This window comes from Athene cunicularia (assembly GCF_003259725.1).
Source record: "Athene cunicularia isolate RWA chromosome 9 unlocalized genomic scaffold, athCun1 chr9_part1, whole genome shotgun sequence".
NCBI lineage: Eukaryota > Metazoa > Chordata > Aves > Strigiformes > Strigidae > Athene > Athene cunicularia.
In genome coordinates, this window is record NW_020799110.1 from 9,922,804 (window position 1) to 9,942,970 (window position 20,167).

Below are 20,167 nucleotides of genomic sequence, written 5' to 3' on the forward strand. Positions count from 1 at the left end.
AAATTAATTACGGAACAGAAGAAACAATCAAAGTATAGCCAATTTCCCTTCAAATAAGAGTTTAATTCTGTGTTCATAGTGCAGTGACGCTTAAGCTTGAAAATGTCAGTTGTATGCTAGATCCCCACAGCGGGTGTCCAGATGATGAAGAATCACTGAAAACTGAGTCTTGCTTACTCCATGTAATAGGTATTAATGTGGGACTTGTCTGACTTCATATAGTTTGAAACCCAATTCCTATGTGGAGATGCAGTAAGCTGATTGTCATGTCCCCAGTCCCCAAGAAACCTTTTCTCCAGATAGGCAGTAGCAACAAAATACATTTGGATTTCATGTACACCTGTAACTCTTTATATATATATCATATATATATATATATAATATATATTAAAAAATAAATCTGTTTTTAAAGTAATTGCTTTCTTCTTAGTAGTTTCTCATTCTAGAAGCCTTCATACTGTCACAGGTACCTGGGAAATAAATAATTTTTTAAAAATTCTCTAATCAGATATCTGCTGTTTAGTATCGTTTGTCTAAATCACAGTGTTTCAGTTCTCAGAAGTATTTGTCTGTCCATGTCAACCATAGCATTCTAACCATCCAGTCAGTTTGTGTGACCGTGTAACCTCATTAGTCTGCGTGGTTAGTGTATCATGTGTTGGAATAGAAACTGGGTATAGTAGAAGGCAGAGGCTTTGATATACAACCCCGCTCCAAGCATTTAGATTGGCTCAGCTCTGTACATAAATGTATTTTGGCTTTTATCACACAAATATGTTAATTTTATTTGCACAAAGCAGCACAGTCCTATATTGAAGAATAATTTACGTTCATTATGTGTTTCTTTAAAACCTTCCATCTCCCCTTCACCCTTTCCCCTTACTTTCCCTTTTCCCAGTGTTTGTAAGGTTACCGAAGAAACATGCATTTAAACAATTCAGGAAGAACTTAAGAATCCATCTGTCTGCCAAGGTATATTTTTCTATTTGCAGTAAATCTAAATCAGTAAATTCTCATTTAGTAAGAACATAGAATTGGTTTGCATAAGACCAGATTTTTTGGTCTGACAAATATTTTGGATGGAAAAAGTGACTGTTTTTGTACTGATGTCACAAATCTTTTAAAATTGCTTCTATTCAAGGAAGAAAGATTTTTGTGTATTTCTTTGGCTGCTGAAGTGTATGAAACCATTCACTGTGCTTTGGGTACAGTGTAGAATTCTTCATGAAGAAGACTGAACAAAATACGTCGAATTCAGTGTAACGCTGGCATTCATCTCTCCGGGTTAGAGTATGAATGGCTGAGGGAGAATTTGCCATAGAGAGGAAACGTTTTAGAATTACCTCTGAAATCCATAGCATGTGGTAGAAGAGCCTATAGTAGTTAAAAGCAAGAGTGGTGTATAGTCACTTTTTACTATGCAGTGTCTCTGAAGAAGCACCTTCTCCATAGCCACCTTGAGAACAGGACTGAGTTCTCCGCAGATTTTAGTTCTTGTTCTGTGAAAATAGGGTTTTGCTTTTGTTACTTAGGAAAAACATAGTTGCCAAACTTACACTTTTTAAAGGGTACTGTGGAAAAGATTAAGTGGGAAGATGTTCTGACTTTGCTTCACAAACTGAAATGTAAATACTCTGCTTAAAATATTCTGTATATTTTTTAAGCTTATGGGGAGGGAGGGGGAACAAAATGCAAAGGAAGGAATGCTGAAAACTTTGGCTTTACATTTTCAGAATGATTTCTTGTTTTCTAGTGCAAAGGTTGATTTGAGACAAGATTATGCAACTTAGAATGCATATTAGGCAAACTATAATTTCTTACTGGAAACCTTTGGTAATACTTTCAAACATGGTTTTTTATGACAGTATAACTTCTATATTGGGAAAAAAAAATAAATCTCATTTTCTAGTGTTAGAAATGCCTCAAAGCTGTAGTCTACATTATTTTTAATAGCTTTATCTGATACTTCTGTACTTCTAAATATTAGTGATTTTTTGGTGAAATTCAGTGTTCAATCATACTGTGCTTCTGAACCATTTATTTTGAGATTCTTGTTTCCTTGGTGTAGAATACCTGGGACCTCTCACACCATCGTCACTGCACTCGCCACTGCCATGTGACACAGACAACATTGTTTTAAAGGGGTTATTCCTAGAGCTGGGCGAACTGTTCATTATGGACTAATTTTAGCATTTTTTCTGTTCCTAAATGATTTCCTGTTAAGACTCTTCTTTGCAGATCTGTTTCCTTTCTGTGAATGTTTTATTGTTGGTTGTTTCGTATGTTCTTTGCTTCTGTTGTTTGCTTCCAGTGGCATGATTTGTCTGGTTTCTGCTCTCTATGGGAATGACTCAATTTATAACAGGAGGAGGAAAGATTGGATGCTCATGGCTGTATCAACTCTTGCCGTCAATCGTCTTAGAAGCATTCGCACGGGTATTTGCAAGGCTTCTGCTTTCCATAGATCTTTCCCTTCAGCTAAATACTGCTCATAGAGGCTTCAGAAATAACGCAGTAGAGAGACCGTGTGTGCTGCCTGAGCTTCTGTGGCTTTTGTTAAAAGGAATGTTCTCATCACGTTGAAGTATTCGCCTTGCTCTAGCTGTCGCCATGCTATGATGTTGTATTACAATAAGTACATACAATTGTCATCACTGTAGATAAGACTTTTTTTGTTGTTTCCAGTTTGTATAAATGCATAGACATGAATAAAACTTGAGGGGCCATGGGCTGAAGACCTCTATCTGTAACAAGAAGTGGAAAGAAATGAAATACACTGTTACGACACCAAGCGTGATCTGTCTGTGCGCCTAAATGGCCTGTGGTGTAGAGTAATTTTTCCTGAGCCATTTAAAAGGAAATTATTTCTGTCATCAGCAGGTTTTCAACCTTTTGGCAATGAGATGAACAATAACCCACAGGACAATAGTTTAGAAAGGGAAAAATGGTTAAAAAATGAGACTCATGTTCAGGTATAAATAAGGCATCATTGCTACAGCAAAGAATATATTTTTACAATTCCTAGTTTGGGTCCTGTGAGAGCTTGTAGGTCCTGTGCACATAAAAATAAATCTACTAGACTCCTGTTTCTTCACTAAATCACTAAAGCGTGATCGAGTTCCCTCACTTTTTTGAAGAAAAAAATCTTGACTGATAGTATCTCTGTAAGAAATACCTTTCTTAAGATGTTAATTTTAGGCAATTAAGGGGCATTGACAACTGGAAACTAGCAATAATAGTATTAAGAATTTTGGACCTCTGACACTGTGGCTGCCTCATGTTATTTTTGGTTCTCTGACAGCGAGTCTGTGTGCTTGCTCATTGTACAGCTTGGTCAGTAGAAGTTGTTTTAAAAATGGTTTATGAAAATTATATTTATTAAATAAAACTTTCACTTCTAGCTGAGTCTTTGTCTTAATTGTGTAAGTGCGAGAGAAAAACATGCAATAGTAAAGCAGGGGTCGATGCTCCATAGCCCCAGGGTCATTATGAGCACCTTTGCAGCAGGCACCCCCCAGTACCTCTGCACATGTGCATGGCTGCTGCCACAGGGACTCAGCAGCACTGACAGGAGCAGGGCAGCACCTATGGCCTCACCTTGCTGCCTTCTCTGGCTGGAGAGTCCACCAGGAAGGGGGAAAAAAAAGTAACAGAAGACCCATACCAACTTTATGCCCACACCCCTGTACCTGTATGAGTGGGGTCCCTGCAGCAGCTGAGCTCAGTCACTCAGCCCAGTAGCTCCGGCTCACCCTGGAGCCTAGCACGAGGTTTGCTTAGTGGGGAATTCCAGCGTGAGCGTCGTTCCCAGGACTTCCAACAGCAGATGTAACTGAGCAGTCCCGTGGCCTCTCCTCAGACGTTCACAGCTCCATCATCTCTCAGAGCCTTCCTGGGCAGCTTCCTGCTCCTCCTTTGGTTTACAAGGTTATTCTGACTCTTGGCCACTGCCCTTCAAACACTTCAAGGCTTGAAATTTGGGCTTCTGAAGACATAGAATCAAGTTGTAATTTCATGTAAAACATTCAAATTACAGTTGGCAACTTCTATTAAATTGAGAACTTGAAGACAAAGTTAGTGGAAGAACTTCCAGAAGCAAGGTGTTGAATTTCGTACCCACTTAAATGTCCAGACTTGGGTTTCAGTTGCAGGCGGCTGTTTCAGCTGTCAGGAGCAAAACTTGAGTGTTCACTCATGCAGATACCTCTACAGTCAACTAAGTCTTACAAGGCTAAGGCCTATTTCTGATCAGTAAGGGCATATTTCATCAAGCTTATAATGGTTTGGTCTACTTGCTGAGAGCTCAGAGCACTGCGCATCATGGCATCATGGGTTTAAAAACCAAAACCAGGCAGCATACCCTACTCAAATAAAATCTACAGAGACTTCTGGCAACATTATTTAAATAAAGTGTGAATGACAAAAGTTTATTAAATGCATTCTTAAAAAATTATAGCTTTCTTAAATAAGGATTTCTCAGTACGAATTTCATTGTAAAACAGTTTTGAAGCAAGTCATAAGTTACTTATTAACAGGTTGATTAAAAAAAAAGTCATGTCTTCAACCATAGTTAAACAAATGCACTGTGTGTGGCAGCTTCTTTCACTTCACCTGCGTCACTGCAGCACAGCTGGAAAGGATCAGCTCCATTTTGTACTTGTAAACATTCAGAACAAGCAGTAGGCAAGGTGTTAGAGCAGTTCTTAGATTTACTCCCCACCCCCCCACCCCCACAAAAAAAGACTTGCCAATAAAGTGTATTTTATGCAGGAGACAAGTTTTTTCCCTGCTTAAAAGGACATTCTAGAAATAAATTACAAATAATACACTCAAACAATGCATGAGAAGACTTAGTCATGGCAATTTCACTGGAGCTTTATTGCCTCTGTTGGTAATGAGAGGGATTGTAAGAAGTTACATTTGAACTTACAGAGATATGTAAATGATGGGGTTTTTTTTACTAAATATAATCTTGAGATTAAGTGTTTTATATCAGGGCACTTCTAATTTTGTACATATTTAATGTATAAAAACAGGTTACAAACTTGATGTTTGCTTTTTTTTTTTTTCCCTTGACATTTGGCAAAATGAAATTGATCCGTTTAAGGGGAGATCATCAAATTGAAGACATAAGCACTTACGAATTAAAGAAATCCAAGTAAGCAACTGTCTGCATTCTTTAAAATAAAAAAAAAAAAACAAAAAAAAAACCACACAAATATATAAAGGAAAAAACCACATGGCCACATCTGAGCACATTTCAATACAAAATATTCCCTGTAACCAGGCATTTTGTCCTTAGAACAACACCCTGTTAGATCAATGTTTCTTTCAACTTCAGTCACTCATTTTTGAAAAAATTTAAGATGCCATCATAGCACAAATAACCCTTTTCTGCAACATAATTAGTCTAAGTTTTATGTATTTCTTTATAATTACACAGTAATTATAAGCGTGTAGTACCAAACTGATGACAACACTATTTTGTTGAAAAGATCTTGCATTCAAAAGGAATATTCTTTAAAACACCACGGCATTACGCCACTACCCAATCTCAGACTTGTTTGAGGGACAAGTCTGTACTGGGATAAAAAGCAAGTCAGTTCTCCTCTCCAAACACAGCATACTTGAACTAATCAATCCAAAACTGTACCAAAACCCTCAAGACAGAAAACAGCACGCATAGATACTTCGTAGAGCTTTTTTTCCATCCCCACCCCACCCCGTAATTTCAAATCCCCATTTATATTTACACAAAATTGAGAAAGGAAATACTGAAAGCAGCAAAACACACATTTTTTGGCATAGCCAATTCCAGTAGCTGGAGGAAGTTTGCAAATGTTTGTGGAACTGTATTCCTGAAATAAATGCACAACTGGATTTTCTTAAAAGGGCACTGCTATAAGGGGAGCTAGCCTTATCATCAACTTCAGGGAGTACAAATAAAAATGCTTTAGCAGTTTAATGGTCAATTTTTTCCTAAAATACTTTTAGCATCTGCCTAAAAGTATTCTGCTGTTTAGTGCAAGTACCAATTGCTCATGTCAAAAATAATCCTGCCCTTGCCGTGGGACTATTTAGAGCATGGATTTTAACCTCTATCCTTACTTGTAACTAGTCTTTCTTTTCACCTGGAGCTTGGTATTTTCCAGCTGGTTTTACACAGTCTTTACCAAATTTCTTCACAAGTAACTAAGTGAGGAGTAAAAGACCATGTTTAGCACAAAAGCAGCTCGAAAGCTCTTGTAATATTAAAAATAAAGAACTGCATCTGATAAAAACCTGTTTTGAACAAAGTTAACTTGATTTAGTTAAATGCAGTAAAACAATAAGAAGTAGTGATGATCAACACAATAATTTAAACAAAGCAAGCCAGTGTAGTATTTCATATCTGGTCTGTGCTTGTTTGGGAAAGCTTTACTCTTAATTTCTATATTTGGCAACCACAGTGATATGTCAATTTAAGAAAAACTCAACAAAATAATTAAAAAATGGGTGTCATCCACAATGGCAGTACCTCTATGTTATAAAGATTTAACTTACTTCCTAAGGTAATGTTTTCAAAACCTTAGATTCACATCAAACTCACCAGCTTCTTGTACAACAGGGCCATTTGTTTCATCATACCTCAACCATAAAAATTACATGTCTCCATTTAAAATACTGTATTGTGTAGCAAACATTTAAGACACAAATTCAGTATATTCAAGTTTGAGATTTCCACAGAAATGAAAAACCTTTCTTTGACAGACAGATAAGCATTTCAAAACTGTAATGAAATCTGATTTCTTACATAATAACCTAGAGAATATTAGATTCTATCATGACTCACACAGCTTATCTCAATGACGCTCACTGAAGGCTGACTATAACATTAAACACGGGTGCTTTAAGTGCACAGTAGTTGTGTCGTACTTCAACTGCTCTCACAGTCAGCTGATGTACAATCAAACCATTCAGATAGGCACCTAGATACCCCAGTATCAACAACCTTGGGTTTTCATACTTATTTCTGTAATTGTTTTTACCAGATATTCAAACTCACTTAGACGATACCTGTACTTTTCCAGAAAAGAAAAAAAAAATATCGGACCCAGTACACTTAAATATATCACTCTCACAGGAAGTGCTATCAATACAGTCTTTGCAACTAGCCCCAAGTGTATATTTAAGGATTCTGTTAAAAATTGTTTTGATGTTGATTGGTATAATTCAGATGCCATACAACAGTTGTCTGATGATGACCAGCATTGTGCTTTATGTGAAACCAGAAACCTCAAAATCATTATAAAGCTTCTAGGACTTATGGGAGATGAAACTAGGGCGGTCCACCAAAAAAAAAAATAAAAAATCCATGATGAAATCCACAATGTTGGAATTTTAACGGGCAAGAGTGGTCCAGACTAGAAGAAAAGCCCAAACCACCAGTAGAAGAATGAAATATGATATGGTCCAAGATGTATCCTTAAAGGTTTGTCTCAACCCTCAGCCATATTGTGAGGATTGATCTTCAGTTCAGTCCAGCCAGCAGAAATTGACTGTGCAATTTTCCATTTCAGGTATTTGTACAGACTATGTACACTCTAGAAGGGTCCTTTAGTGCTACACTGTCGTACTTTTTGTCCCAGCAATTTGAGGGCGTGCAAATTCCACAAAGTCATCAATAAGAACTGGCCATGCCCCTAAAAGGAAAAGAAAAAAAAAAAAAAAAAAAAAAAGGCATTACTTTTAAAGCTTCAGATCTGAGTAAGTTATTTATTTTCCAGTCTTTATTTAGGCATACTTTCAAGCAAAAAATTGTAATTTGATTTTCGTGCTTGAAATTTAAGAGCTGGTTAAAGATTTCTACATCATTTAAACCCAGTTGATACACATCCCTTTTAAGTGTCATACTTCCTTCATCTTCCTGACAAAAAAAAAAAAAAAAAAAAAAAAAGCCAACAAAAATTCTAGCTTAAAACTGTCCAGTTCCTGGCACTAGAACTTGATCTCCAGGATGGAAATAGCTGCTTAAAAAAAAATTTTGAACATTGGATGAAGCAGTCTAAGCTGTAACCAGCAGCATATCTTAACATACTACAGCATTTACTGCTCACAATTTGATTTTTCCATGTGAATGCAGTGCTCATCTTTTAGAATCAGCCTACTTAGCCATACCTGAAAACAGAAAAATGTACTCTGATAACCAGCAATATAGTATGATGCCCTAGAAGCTGGTTTTACACTTTATGTACTCTTCTATATTTCTTATCAAGAGGTAGTTAAAATGCATATCAATATTTTACATATTATGAGCAGCCATATCCAAAGAGGTCCCCAGTCATGTGCATGATGCTCATGTGAAAGTTAAAAATATCTGTGGGCTGTTGGGTTTCTTTCCCCCCCACTTAAAAATTTTTTATTCCATATCATTAAAACATGTTTTCTGCCCTTAATCTTTCTAAACTACCTTGATTTATTGTGGGCAGCGGCCCATTTGCTCAATGATAAAGGTATGATAACTGTCCATAATTATTAAATAAAGTTGTAGAAGTTTGCTCCCCTGTGCTCTGGAAGTATCAGAAGTTTACAGTTTCCTCCACTCAACTGATCTGCTGCCAATGATTGAAGCTGTTCTTGGCTACAGATGGACTGGAAGAGGAAAGATCAATACAAGAGTTTACAAGAAACACGCTTGGTAGAGTACAACTTATTGTTAGCAATCCTTGTAAGCTGCCAGCTTTGCTTTCGTATCACTACATGTCCAATCTTCACATAAAGCAAAGCAACCAAACTCAAAAAATATTCTCAGCTAAGAAATGCAATAACCAAAAAGCCCTACGAAGAAATGCACAGGCCACGGAATTGGTCAGCTAGTTGAAAATGCCAAGAACTGTGCTGACAGAGAATTGGTGGTTTTATACGGACAGGTATCAGGGTTTGTCTCAAAAAGGAAGAATTAGTACTTGAGCTCGGATAGAAGGAAAAAAGAAAATGGATTTAAGAAAATTTCAGCATTTTTTTTAAACCTGCCATAAGAAATAGATGATAACATGCACTGAAGTAGCTGTAACTGAGCTCTAGATCACCGGTGATATTTTAACTATGCTGCCCTTAGACAGCTGTGCCGAAGCAGGTACACAGTAGTAAGTGTAACATAAAACACCGCTAGAAGTTAAAGAAAATGGAAATGTTTACCTTCCTCATCATAGTTAGACATATCATCTGCTATCATTGTACTAAAGTCTAGAAGAAGGTTCCAGGTATCCTTAGGAATTGATCTTTTATGATGTTCCTGTTTGAAGGGGTAGAAAATTTATGTTTAAAAAATATAAATTAACACACCCTTATACACATTCATTTTTACAGCCTTGGACACATCCATATCCCCAAAACATATATTTCTCTTGTACACACCATGAAGTGCAGTATCTGGGGTCGGGGCCAAATCAGTTATCTCATCTACTCAATAATTTAAACATATTTATCTTCCAAGTTTTGAAAATAGTGCAGTCCAGTTTATGTAAAGATTTAAACTTACCAACAAAAATTTGTTCCACAAGTCTAGAAATTTAAATCTTCCATTAAGTACTAAATTCCAGTAGGCAATGGCCATTTCTAAATCTGTAACATTAAAATACATTACTTTTAGAGATATACATTTCAAACATACAATCTCCACAGGTATCTTAACACTAAGATGAACCATATATGCATAAAGGTGAAAAGATTAATCTAATGCAAAAATACACGTGGATCCTTTACAAAAAAAAGCAACCATAAAGTGTTACACAAAAATTTTACAGATTTTGATACTATCACTTGACTATAGAACTGAAAATTGCTAGTATTAGTATCTAAAATATCCAACCACACAAGGATATTTCATGCCTTTTCCTACCTAACAACAGTTAAAATTCAGTGAAATATTTTTGTCTTAGAAATGCTTTCGACTTGAAAATTTGCAGCATTTTGTAGTAAGATCTGCTTTAATTTTAATATATATAATACAATTTACATAAAACTATAATTTTATTATCTCATTTTTAGGGCAACCTTGTTCGAGGTGCTGGCATTGTAACACAGTTTTTGTCAAGGGTTCATTTCTGCCATCAGGCTTCCTTTTGAAAAAAAATAAAAAATCTTTTAAGTACAGTACAAGCAGATGGTTGATATCCAGTTTGTTAGTTGCTGGTCTTTTTTGGGTTGGGTTGGGTTTGGAGGGAGAGGGTTTTCGGTTTGGGGTGTTTTGTTGTTGTTTTCGGTTTTTTTCCAAACACTCCTGTTAAGGTCTCCCTTGTTCTGAAACTGTTTCTCAGGAGGACTCGGGAACAAGAACCTACCTACTGCCCGTCGGGCAACTGCGTGCTGCTGTCAGCAGTGGGTGCTGTTACAGCGCAGCAGTTAGGAAAGGAGACTGGTTAGTCTAACGAGTAAGGAATAAAAACCAAACCTCACCTCCCTGGTATTTGCCGAAGGCTAAACTGACATGCATTTACTGTTTATTAGTGGCACACAGTAACATGTTAGCTGACAAGAGAAAGTTACATATCCGAGTTATAAATCTCTACCTGAGGTGATGTCTATCACCAGGAATTAACACGGACCTCTGTAACAAAATACTACTGACCTTGATCTTACTGAATTCAGTATCTGTCACCAAGTACATACAGTAACCCCAAAAGGATACCTAGTTAAGTGACCTCTTTCTTAACAAAAGTTCTTATATATTTTGCAGTCTAGCAAATTTCTTCTGTAAGCAATCCTCCTCTTGCAAGAACAGAGAGAAGAGGCAACATGATCAACTTGCACCTCAGGAAAAAAAAAAGAAAAAAGAAAAAAAAAAAATCCAAGAAAACTAATCCCTTCCTCCCAGATGCTCAAACTATTTAAAAGAACAGGGAGGTACAGATGTCCAAACTATTTAAAAGAACAAGGAGGCAGATCTTAAGAAGTGAAATCAATAGCAAACAAAACAAAGCATGAAGTCTGCATCGTTGAAGGGAAACTGGAAGGTGATGGGGGGAGTTTCTGAATTGTTTAGTGTCTTTAACATTAAAAGTTCTTCTCAAACAGCATATTCACATTATGCTGCTTCCTGACCAAAGTAAAGAATAAAATTTGTGGAGGGTTTTCCAGCAGCTGAAAAGGGGTGTGATTTCAGACAAAAGCACAAATCTGACTTTCAAGAAGCAGAGACAAATTAAACAGAAGTCACAGATCCTCAGTAAATAAGCCATATGTGAAAATAACAACTTATTAAGTAGTATAAAGGCTAGGTATCTCTCTTTAACAGAAGATTCAGATACAAAAATATGAACTTCAGCTTTCAACTAAAACTACTGTCTTTCTAAAAATGAAGAGATACAAACTTCAGATTAAGCTGATCAGTTCCTCAAGGAAAGTGATTAGAAAATTAAGTTTTATTTACTTGTGATGCATTAATAGCAGGCATACAAAAATGCAAGGACATCAAATCACGGCATAGTTACAGTGGTTTATAAACAAACACTATAAACTGTGCATTTTCAACATGCTTATACAATTTTGAGATTATTCTTGTGGGTAAGCAAATGCCTTTGAAAAAACAGATCTCAGGATGCTGCAAACTCAAACTCATTATATGAGTCCAAACACGTAAAGCACAAAGACATAATGCCTTAGGACAAACTACATGTTTTAAAAGAAATTTCACTAAACCACAAAATTAGAAAGCAAAATGTAATTTTAGGTTTTCATTAAAAAGTGTAAGAATGCTCAGGAAAGTCCTCGTGGATCAAATGTGAGAGTCTCAAAATAGATGATCCCAGTTTTATCCAGCGAGATGCAAGAGAAGCAAACAATGTTTGAGACAAACATCAGCTAAAAGGTATTCTCAAATGGTATGCAAATATCACAAGAACTTTCAAGACATCCACATTACTTACATGGTAGTAAGGAATTATGCTGAGGAAATGCATTTCCAGAACTGTACCTGAGCTACTACACAAGGTTTGGAAGATTAGAGACCAATATACATTAAAATCAATTTGCAAGTTCCTACAAGCACTTATTTAGACACTCCAAAATTAATTGCCTAACTAGGAGCACTTACTTTTCAGTACTGTACTTCTCCCAATATTCCTTTGCTTTAGGGTTTCCAGAATTATTCTGCCCCACTGTAAATTCATGCCTAGAACTGTGTGTTTATTGGCACCAAAAGGGCTAGTAAGCATCCACATTTTAAGCTCAGTTCTACAGCACTTCCAGACCCAGACTTAAAAAACCCAAACACACACAAAAAAGCCCACCTTATACTACGTATATGCTACATGGATCTGAGAAAACTATCCTTGTCTTGGTCACTGTTAGAGCTTAACCTGCATAAAGCAGCTTTAAGATGAATGTGAAATAAAGCGAAGGACTTAGTTTTGCAAATGACTGAGTTTTCCTGGTAAATAATTTTTACTGAAGTCTGTTTCATCTGGGATACTCAAAAGATTGATTTCTATATGGGGCTAGGGAGAAAAACAAAAATTCAGAAAAATAATTTAATTCTTCCTTATACCTCAGAAATATGGAGAAGAAAATAAGAGGTAAGTACTACATCTGACAGTTCTGTTATTCTGAAGCTTTGAGAAAATTAATTAAAATGATCATGTAATTATAATTGTAATTATTATATCATTGTAATCTACCATTTCACTTTTACCACGTTATAGGGATTCTGCAAAATAATCCTTGTTGCGTAAAGCTGTTTAAAGACTAAAAACAACATACAAATGTTACAATGGCAACCATAAAAAAAACCACCCACACCCAAAACCCTGCAACCATTGACATTGCAGAACTGATTCCACAGACACCTCTCCATAACCCAACTTCTATCTTCTCACAATTGAGAGATTAATCTCACATTATTCTTGTTGTAGCAGCCTAACAAAATTAACAGGACTTTCTACAAGAAATAAGAATCAGTCCATTCATTAATTTGAAGGATTCAGGTCTAACTACATGCATGCACAAGTATTTTCAAACAGTTCAGCAGTGCTCCTTTAGCTTCTTCAAAGACAATGAAGCTCACGATCCAATTGAAAACAAAAAACAGGATACAGAACGATGTTCATGACACAGAGTCGAAATAAAGACACAGAGCTCTTGCTTACTTATTTTTCATTATTCATTTTAAAGCCAGAAGTTGGTCCACATATAAAAGACAATAAAATCAAAGCAGAACGCTCATCTTTTCATAGCACATGAATACAAAGCTGGTCAGTGGCAGTCAGTTTAAAGCACTGAGAAAAATAAATTCATAAGCTGCTGAGAAGAATCTACTGGCAAATCAGTATTTTACTTCTCAAAAATAAGACAGTTAACAGTCATGAAATAGTAGTTATGGCTAATATCTCAACTATACTGTAGATAAATGAATGTGCACTCTAGCTGGTTAACACTGCTGCTTGAAAGAAATTTTTGTTCCCTCACTTTTGAATAGACAAGATCTACAGTTTGTTCATTTAGTTCCATCAGAGCTGTGGTGTTCTGTCATTATTTTTAATAAGTGATTCTTCCACTTCACCTGTTACACTAATCAAAAACACAATCAGCAGAAGAGCTCCGAAATAATAAAAAAACCATTCAGTGAGCTGAGGGAAAAAAAAGGTTGTAGATAGGCACCTATTACCAATGGCACAATAACAACAGGCATCAAGCCCAGGATATAGAAATCTATTTGTACTATTCCAGTTCTATTTTGCCAAGACACTTGCAAGCATTTTCAGTGTTACAAGAGACTGTACAAGTGTACTTAAGAGTTTTACAGCTTAAATGCATCCTAAAAAGGAAAATTCAATTAATCTGTTCAGTGCTGCAAATTCTAAGTGATACAATTATGACTTTAATGTAAGGCCATAATCCATCGTGCTTACTGAGAACTGCACACACTCTTAGTGAAAGAATAAACCTCTGTCATAAAGCTTTGTAGTCTATATTAATGATGCGGATATTTCTATCAATTTGAACACCTTAAATTGACATCTGTCTTCCACAAGAGACATGTATTTTATCCTAAGGATGATTATCTTTCACACTCACCGGATCACAATACAACTTTCACTTACTGCTTTAATCAGTCATTTCCCATATTTACAAATAAATGTTTATAATTAAGAATACATACCTAAACCTTTCTGTCCTGGATTCTTTGCAAAGTTGAAAGTAAACTGATAAAAATCCTTAAATCTTCCTGGCTCTTTTAATTCTTGTTCCATTTTAGGAATCTGGGCCTTGAGTTTTTCTATGCTGTCACATCTGCATTTTAAAAAGCATGTTTGTTTATATATTATTCATTTTGCCATAAAATAGAGGAGTTATAACAAATTTACAAGCTTTTTGTGGAATACAATACAATTATTAAAACAAAATTCAGGAAGCCTTATTTAGTCTGCACCCATGCAGTAATTTCACTTTGTTGTTATTTCTTCACATTGCTGTTTGCACATACTAGCTGATACATCGGATTCTATAACCCACAAGATTCTTCTAAAAATGTGATAAAGATTACTACATTCTCATAGGCAGAGAGAACCCAGGTATGCTAGACTACAGACTCATATCCTTGCTTTACCCCTCTGAGAAGCTCTATGGCAACTAACTGAAACACTCACGCAACCAAGGCAAGTAGCACTCACAGTTGCCTCCCTTCTCTTGGTCACTAATCATCTAGCACGCTGCCAGCAGATGCGTTTTTACAGAAGCAGACAAGTGATGCTAGACTCCGAAAAGTCTCTTTAGTCTGAAAGCACAATGTGACTGTGAATTCCCCCAAACAGGGCCGTTTCACCATACATTCCAGCTTCTAATACCGAATTACACGGTCAGTGTCCAATACGTACTGCACACTTACCCTAGCTCAGTCATTCCATCCATGAATTCCAGCTTTGAAAATTCACACTGCGTTGCAGCTCGGAATTTCCATGCAATGATGAGTACAGTGATGCTGGCTGGGTCAAGAGCTAGATCATCACAAAACTGCTGTATACCATCTATACCAATTTTATTTTCATCTTGAGGATCTTTGGGATATAAAAAGTTAAGTACATCAAGAAAAACAGATTTTGGAAAAAGCCAATTTATTAAACAGCTGAACTTAGGATAAGCAAACATTTGCAAGAAGCCATTTTTGGGATCAGCCCTTTTAAGTGAACATTTTAAAGACAAAATTAAATTAGTATTTTCAATGGTTAAGCTTTAACAATTGAGGCAGTTACTACAATAAAGCCTCCTGTACAATGAAGCTTGTGTTATTTCCACTGAGAGACAAAAGCACCGCAAACATTTGTTTCTGCCTAATAATATGCATGATACTCTGACTCATTCCATACAGAGAACAGTGGTCCTTTCCCACCAGCACACTTAATTATTAGCATCTTTGGTAACACTGCCAATCTGTGTACCATTACAAGAAATTCTGCAGTGTCCGCGTGCAAGCTGTACTGATGCAGTAATAAAATCTGCCCATAAACTACTAAGTCGACATTAGTTTTATGCATTTTCTGGCATCACCAGCATGCATGAGATTGAACACGGTAACCTCCAAGTTATGCTGCCCCATTACCGATTCCAAGTCAGCCAGGCACACTCCTCTTTCCACCAAGGAATCAACATCTGGTCTGGAAGTGAGATGCTCACATTTCAAGTGCACTAATAAAGATCTACTAATGCAAGCCAACAAAGACTTCAGGAAAATGGTATTTGGATTATGCACGCATATGAAAACTGACAGAAAATGCAGCACTCATTTGTAGATTTTTTTGAAGTGCTAAAACGGGGAATTTGTTCTACTGTATTGAATCCACTTTACTATTCGTGGCAGGATATCATCAGTTGAACACTGGCTATATAACAGACAAAGAGACTTTGTTTCCTCTTCCACTCTGTAACTATCTGATAATAAGCACAAAATGAATAAAAATTAAGGTAGAATCCATCCTTAGTATGCAACCTTTCACTCTGTCAGGATGGAGTCCTGAGTGATGTGCTTTCCCCAGTAGAATCACCTAAAATTCATGTTAACCATTACAGTTACTCAATGTACATGCAATTCCAGTCCCAGACCCTAATCTTGTATAAAGGTACATATATTTAGAGCACGTAAAGTAACTGCACATAATGCTTGTGAAGTGGAAGCCTACATATATTCCCCCTTCTAACTTGTATTATTAATAATAGAAAAAATGAGTCAGTTAATATTTCCAAGCACAAGAGCACAGCTGCAATAATACACTGTAATGAAGAATACATACATACAGCTAGGAAATAAACCTTAAAATTCAGTGTACTCACCTTTGTATCTGTTATATAGTTGTTCTAACTTCTTTCTGTCCAATGATCCTTTAACACTCTCCCGTATATAAAGTTCAGGATTTTGGAAAAAGTTGTCTGTTGCAACATCTAACTTCCAGTCGTTTTGAGACAGACAACTCACTGCTGTCTTTTCACTAGATTGCGTGAAGACCATAAACTGACGCACTTTATCCTTCTGTGATGATTTCAACTTGTTCTAGTAAAAACAGACAATACTCTAATTAGAAATGTTTTACCGGACAAAAAGAAGAACTGAACCAAACAAAACATCATTAATGTTAATTTTTTTTAAATCAGTACCTTTTATAATTTTTCCAAGCAGTCAGACTTCCTCTAACTGATAGGGCAATTAGACACTCAAACCAACATTTATTTCTTTTTTTTTTTTTTTTTAAATTTAAATTTACCTTCATTCTAGGTACTTTACATTTTAACAAAACTGAATTAAATCATCACAAAAATAATTCTAGCAATCACGGAAATAAAAATGGGTATTTTTACTGCGTATCTGTAGAGAGTGCTGAAGGGCACAACAAATTCATACACAGCTGTAAACTGGGATGCCTTTCTATTTAAAGCAATTTTTGGTTTTTAAAAATAAAAAAAAAAATTCTCCTCTTCATAGAAGAATGCTACACATACCAAAAAGGCAATTGAGATGCCTAAATAAATAGCTATCAAAATATTTGATAAATTGCCTCAACAGATGCAGCAGAACAGGCTGTTTAACCGCTTACCATCGAGGCTGGCATTCATTTAGTCCCAGCTGACCCAACTAACAGACACACCAGCTAGTGCAGGCCGAGGAGTGAGACCACGCTGCCAGGAACAGGATCTCCTGATGTGCCTCTTGATAGCAGCAAGGCACTAGGCTAGGTCATCCCCTTCGGGGAGCTACACCAAAACATCTTAAAAGACTTTTTTTAAAAAAAGGAGATATTTCACTTTGAAGGTGCTCAACTCCACCTACATAATTTGCAAAACATTCCTGTGAGGAGGCATTGTCTCCATTTCACAGGTGCAGCAACTGAAGCTAAAAAAAAAGGGTAAGTAATTTTGCCGGAGGCAGGCGGCGGAGCGAGTAGCCAAGGTGAGAGCTCTGGAATTTCAGGCCTCCTGCCCAGACCAAGAGACATCCCTCTGCTCTAGCGCAAAACGGAACGGAGAACTTGCTGCCAGTAATTTATCAGTATAGAGGGAGGGATTCCCAAGGATATTTTTTGATAAGGGAAAGCACACTATCTCGAGAGTATTAGTTATGCAAAATTAACTACTGATCAGGAGAAAGCAATCATACAGCTCTTGCACTCAATACAAATTCAGTTCTAAAGTTCACTCAATATATTCAAAGCAAAAAGACTCCTAACATTACAGCTTGGTAAATAAAAGTTCTGACTTCTAAGTCAGGATTGGATTTCTCACATAGCATGAATATTTAATTTATAGTTTCTATTGCATTGTAACCAAAACTTGTATATTCCGTTCATTATTGCAAATTCCAAATGCACGGCTCCTTCTCAGGGAGTAGGAAAAAAGGCCAAAAAGTCTCTAGATGTGATAAACTATCCTCAACCAAAGAACAAATGGTTTAGGAGCAGTATGAGCTCAAGCTCCTCATTCCAAAGGATAATTAGTGTCCAGTCACATTATCATTAGAAAAAAGAATTAATGCTTCAGAACACAAATTCATCTGCCCTAGAAGTCAAAATCACTTTTCTGCTGCTTGAGGACAGTGAACATGAACACTATTATTTGTAAGAGTAGTTAAGTTACCAGCTTCGGAGTCACACCTTTAAAAAAAAATAAAAGAGCATCACACTTAAACTGATACCCACATAATATACTCAACAGGCCGATACCCCTTAATTTAAGAATCCTTTAAAAAAAAAAAAAAATCCTCCCCAAACCAAAACAACCCCATATCTACATCACTTAGTTGAATTCAGATTTTTAGCACACACTGTAGACTTTAACACAGTGATATTAGTTAGGCTATAATACTTCTAAAGGTGCAACGTGTTGCTGCTTTATTGCAGTCTTACTAATTTTCTCATATTGGATTTTTGGCTACAAACATGTTTCTGAAACTCAGATTTTCAGAAGTTGTTCCAGGTAAAGGTCAAGCCATCAGAGCAGGTCCTGCAAAGACCCACTGCTGACAATTTGTGCACGCTTTTGAGTTTCACAACAGACATTCATCACTTTACAATATTGAGCTCAAACTTCCACAAAAATCACTTCTGCTGACAAAGCCATGCGGAATGACTTCCTGAAAGGACTAATGGATTTTTAGATGCAGTTTTAAAAAATACATTGTAAACTCAAATATATTAAAACAAACGACTGAATGAAATCTCAGATGAAGACAAAACAATCTCAAGGCTAATTTTCTATACCAATTACCAGCTTCTTCAAATCAGTTCCACACTGCCAGATTGCTGCATCGCCAGACTCAGCTGCACTACAGGGCAGTCGCACTTATGACTGTAGCTTTTCTTTTCCTTTTTTTTTTTTTTTTTTGACAAAGCTGGTGCCTTTAATCATTAGGTTTTCTGTTTGTTTGTTTGTTGTTTTAACATGTAAACATAAGTATGCATATCCCTTTTAATACCGAGCATTCCATAAAACCTCAAGAGGCTTTGTTCTGCCCTACTCCTGCAAATGTAAACTCTAAAAGCAGTGACATACAATAAAAAGTCAAGGAACAGGTTTAAAAGGGCTTTGCTGTGGATGCCCAAGACCACAAAAGGCAGGGTGTTTTGCTCATTGTCACATAAAAGGAGAATGCAATTTATTAGATAAAAAAATTGCAGCTTAAATCACTTTTTCGGATAAAATTTAAATCCTATATATGTACATGAGATCTTCCTGTGTTTGGGGCTCCCTAAGTGATAGCAGCAATATAAAACCTTTTTCAAAAGAACACTGAGTTCGCCAAAAGTCAAGCAGCTAATGACACTAATCAGTACAGCATTCAGTAATATATTAAGATGCAATAAATCACACTGTTCAGCCATAATCTTCTTCTGGAATAACTATATTTTTAGTGGTCAAATATTAGATTATTTTTAATGAAGAACTGCTAAAGACCTTTCTTTATATCCGATGAATGTTTCCACAGAAGCTTGCCAACATGGATGAGACACTCCACATCTTAAGTGACTGGACAACTCTTTGAAGGCCTACTACAGGACAGCAAGAGATGAAATTACTGCTGAGTTTTATTATCCTATTATAGCTCTTCTTTCATCACATTAAAAACCCACACTTCAAGCAGGAACAAGTTCCAAGCCTTCTGCACTTTTAAGGGCTATTTCTAGAAACTGAGCTCTAACAGTCTATTATTTTTGAAGTGTGTAATACAGAAGCCAGAGCAACCTATAACCTTTAGTCCTGTAGTCATCAGGCAACAAATACCTTACACTGCAATTGTATGTTCTGTAATGCAATGTAATCCATTTAAAATAGCTCAGCTTTAACACTAGTTAAAAAGGAAGATAGAATTTTATTTAACAGATTATCTGTCTTGCTAAAATATTCAAGTGAAAAACAAATGCAACAAACTTTCTAGTAAGTCTTTCCACTTGGGGTAAGGGGAAGAGGAAAAATTCAGATTGGCAAGCCTCTAAACAAGTTTGTGTGGTATCAAAGCTATCTTTCATAATGAGGATGTCATAAGAGACAGAAGATGAACTTACTTTTAAAACACAGAATAACTTCTCCAAATGAAAAGCTACTTACGTAGATTCATAAAACTACAATAATGACATCATTCTAATGAATGCCTAATAATGCTATAACATTGATTTTAAAATGAAAATTTGCCCTTCCCCATGAAGTACCA

At 36.2% G+C, this 20,167-nt stretch overlaps 2 protein-coding genes across 5 annotated transcripts in view; one reads left to right on the forward strand and one right to left on the reverse strand.

Moving 5' to 3' along the window:
* ATP11B (ATPase phospholipid transporting 11B (putative)) overlaps positions 1–3,405 on the forward strand; it is a 69,336-nt gene extending 65,931 nt beyond the window's left edge. The window contains exons 31-32 of one of the 3 annotated variants that reach the window (XM_026855279.1): positions 899–972; positions 2,312–3,405. In XM_026855279.1, coding sequence (XP_026711080.1) covers positions 899–932 — 34 coding nt within the window. In that variant the 3' untranslated portion in view covers positions 933–972; positions 2,312–3,405. Of the gene's footprint in view, positions 1–898 lie in introns of all 3 variants that reach the window. The other 2 variants (XM_026855280.1, XM_026855278.1) reach the window with 2 other exon arrangements.
* A 1,454-nt stretch (positions 3,406–4,859) lies between these two features.
* Positions 4,860–18,737, reverse strand: DCUN1D1 (defective in cullin neddylation 1 domain containing 1). 2 transcript variants are annotated; one of them, XM_026855019.1, is made up of 7 exons: positions 18,727–18,737; positions 16,303–16,519; positions 14,864–15,032; positions 14,138–14,268; positions 9,521–9,603; positions 9,178–9,274; positions 4,860–7,682 (listed from the first exon to the last, which is right to left on the reverse strand). In XM_026855019.1, the coding sequence occupies exons 2-7, from the start codon at positions 16,475–16,477 to the stop codon at positions 7,603–7,605; spliced, it is 735 nt and encodes a 244-aa protein (XP_026710820.1). In that variant the 5' UTR covers positions 16,478–16,519; positions 18,727–18,737; the 3' UTR covers positions 4,860–7,602. The 2 variants fall into 2 exon arrangements, with proteins under 2 accessions (XP_026710820.1, XP_026710818.1); XM_026855017.1 differs by lacking the exon at positions 18,727–18,737 and adding an exon at positions 17,061–17,287.
* Positions 18,738–20,167: the final 1,430 nt, after the last annotated feature.

Excerpts from the sequence above, each read along its gene's own strand:
- DCUN1D1 (XM_026855017.1), bottom strand. Across the intron at positions 9,275-9,520 it reads TGTGGAACAAATTTTTGTTG|GAACATCATAAAAGATCAAT; the intron begins GTAAGTTTAAAT and ends CCCTTCAAACAG. Across the intron at positions 7,683-9,177 it reads GTCTAACTATGATGAGGAAG|GGGCATGGCCAGTTCTTATT; the intron begins GTAAACATTTCC and ends TTTTCCTTTTAG.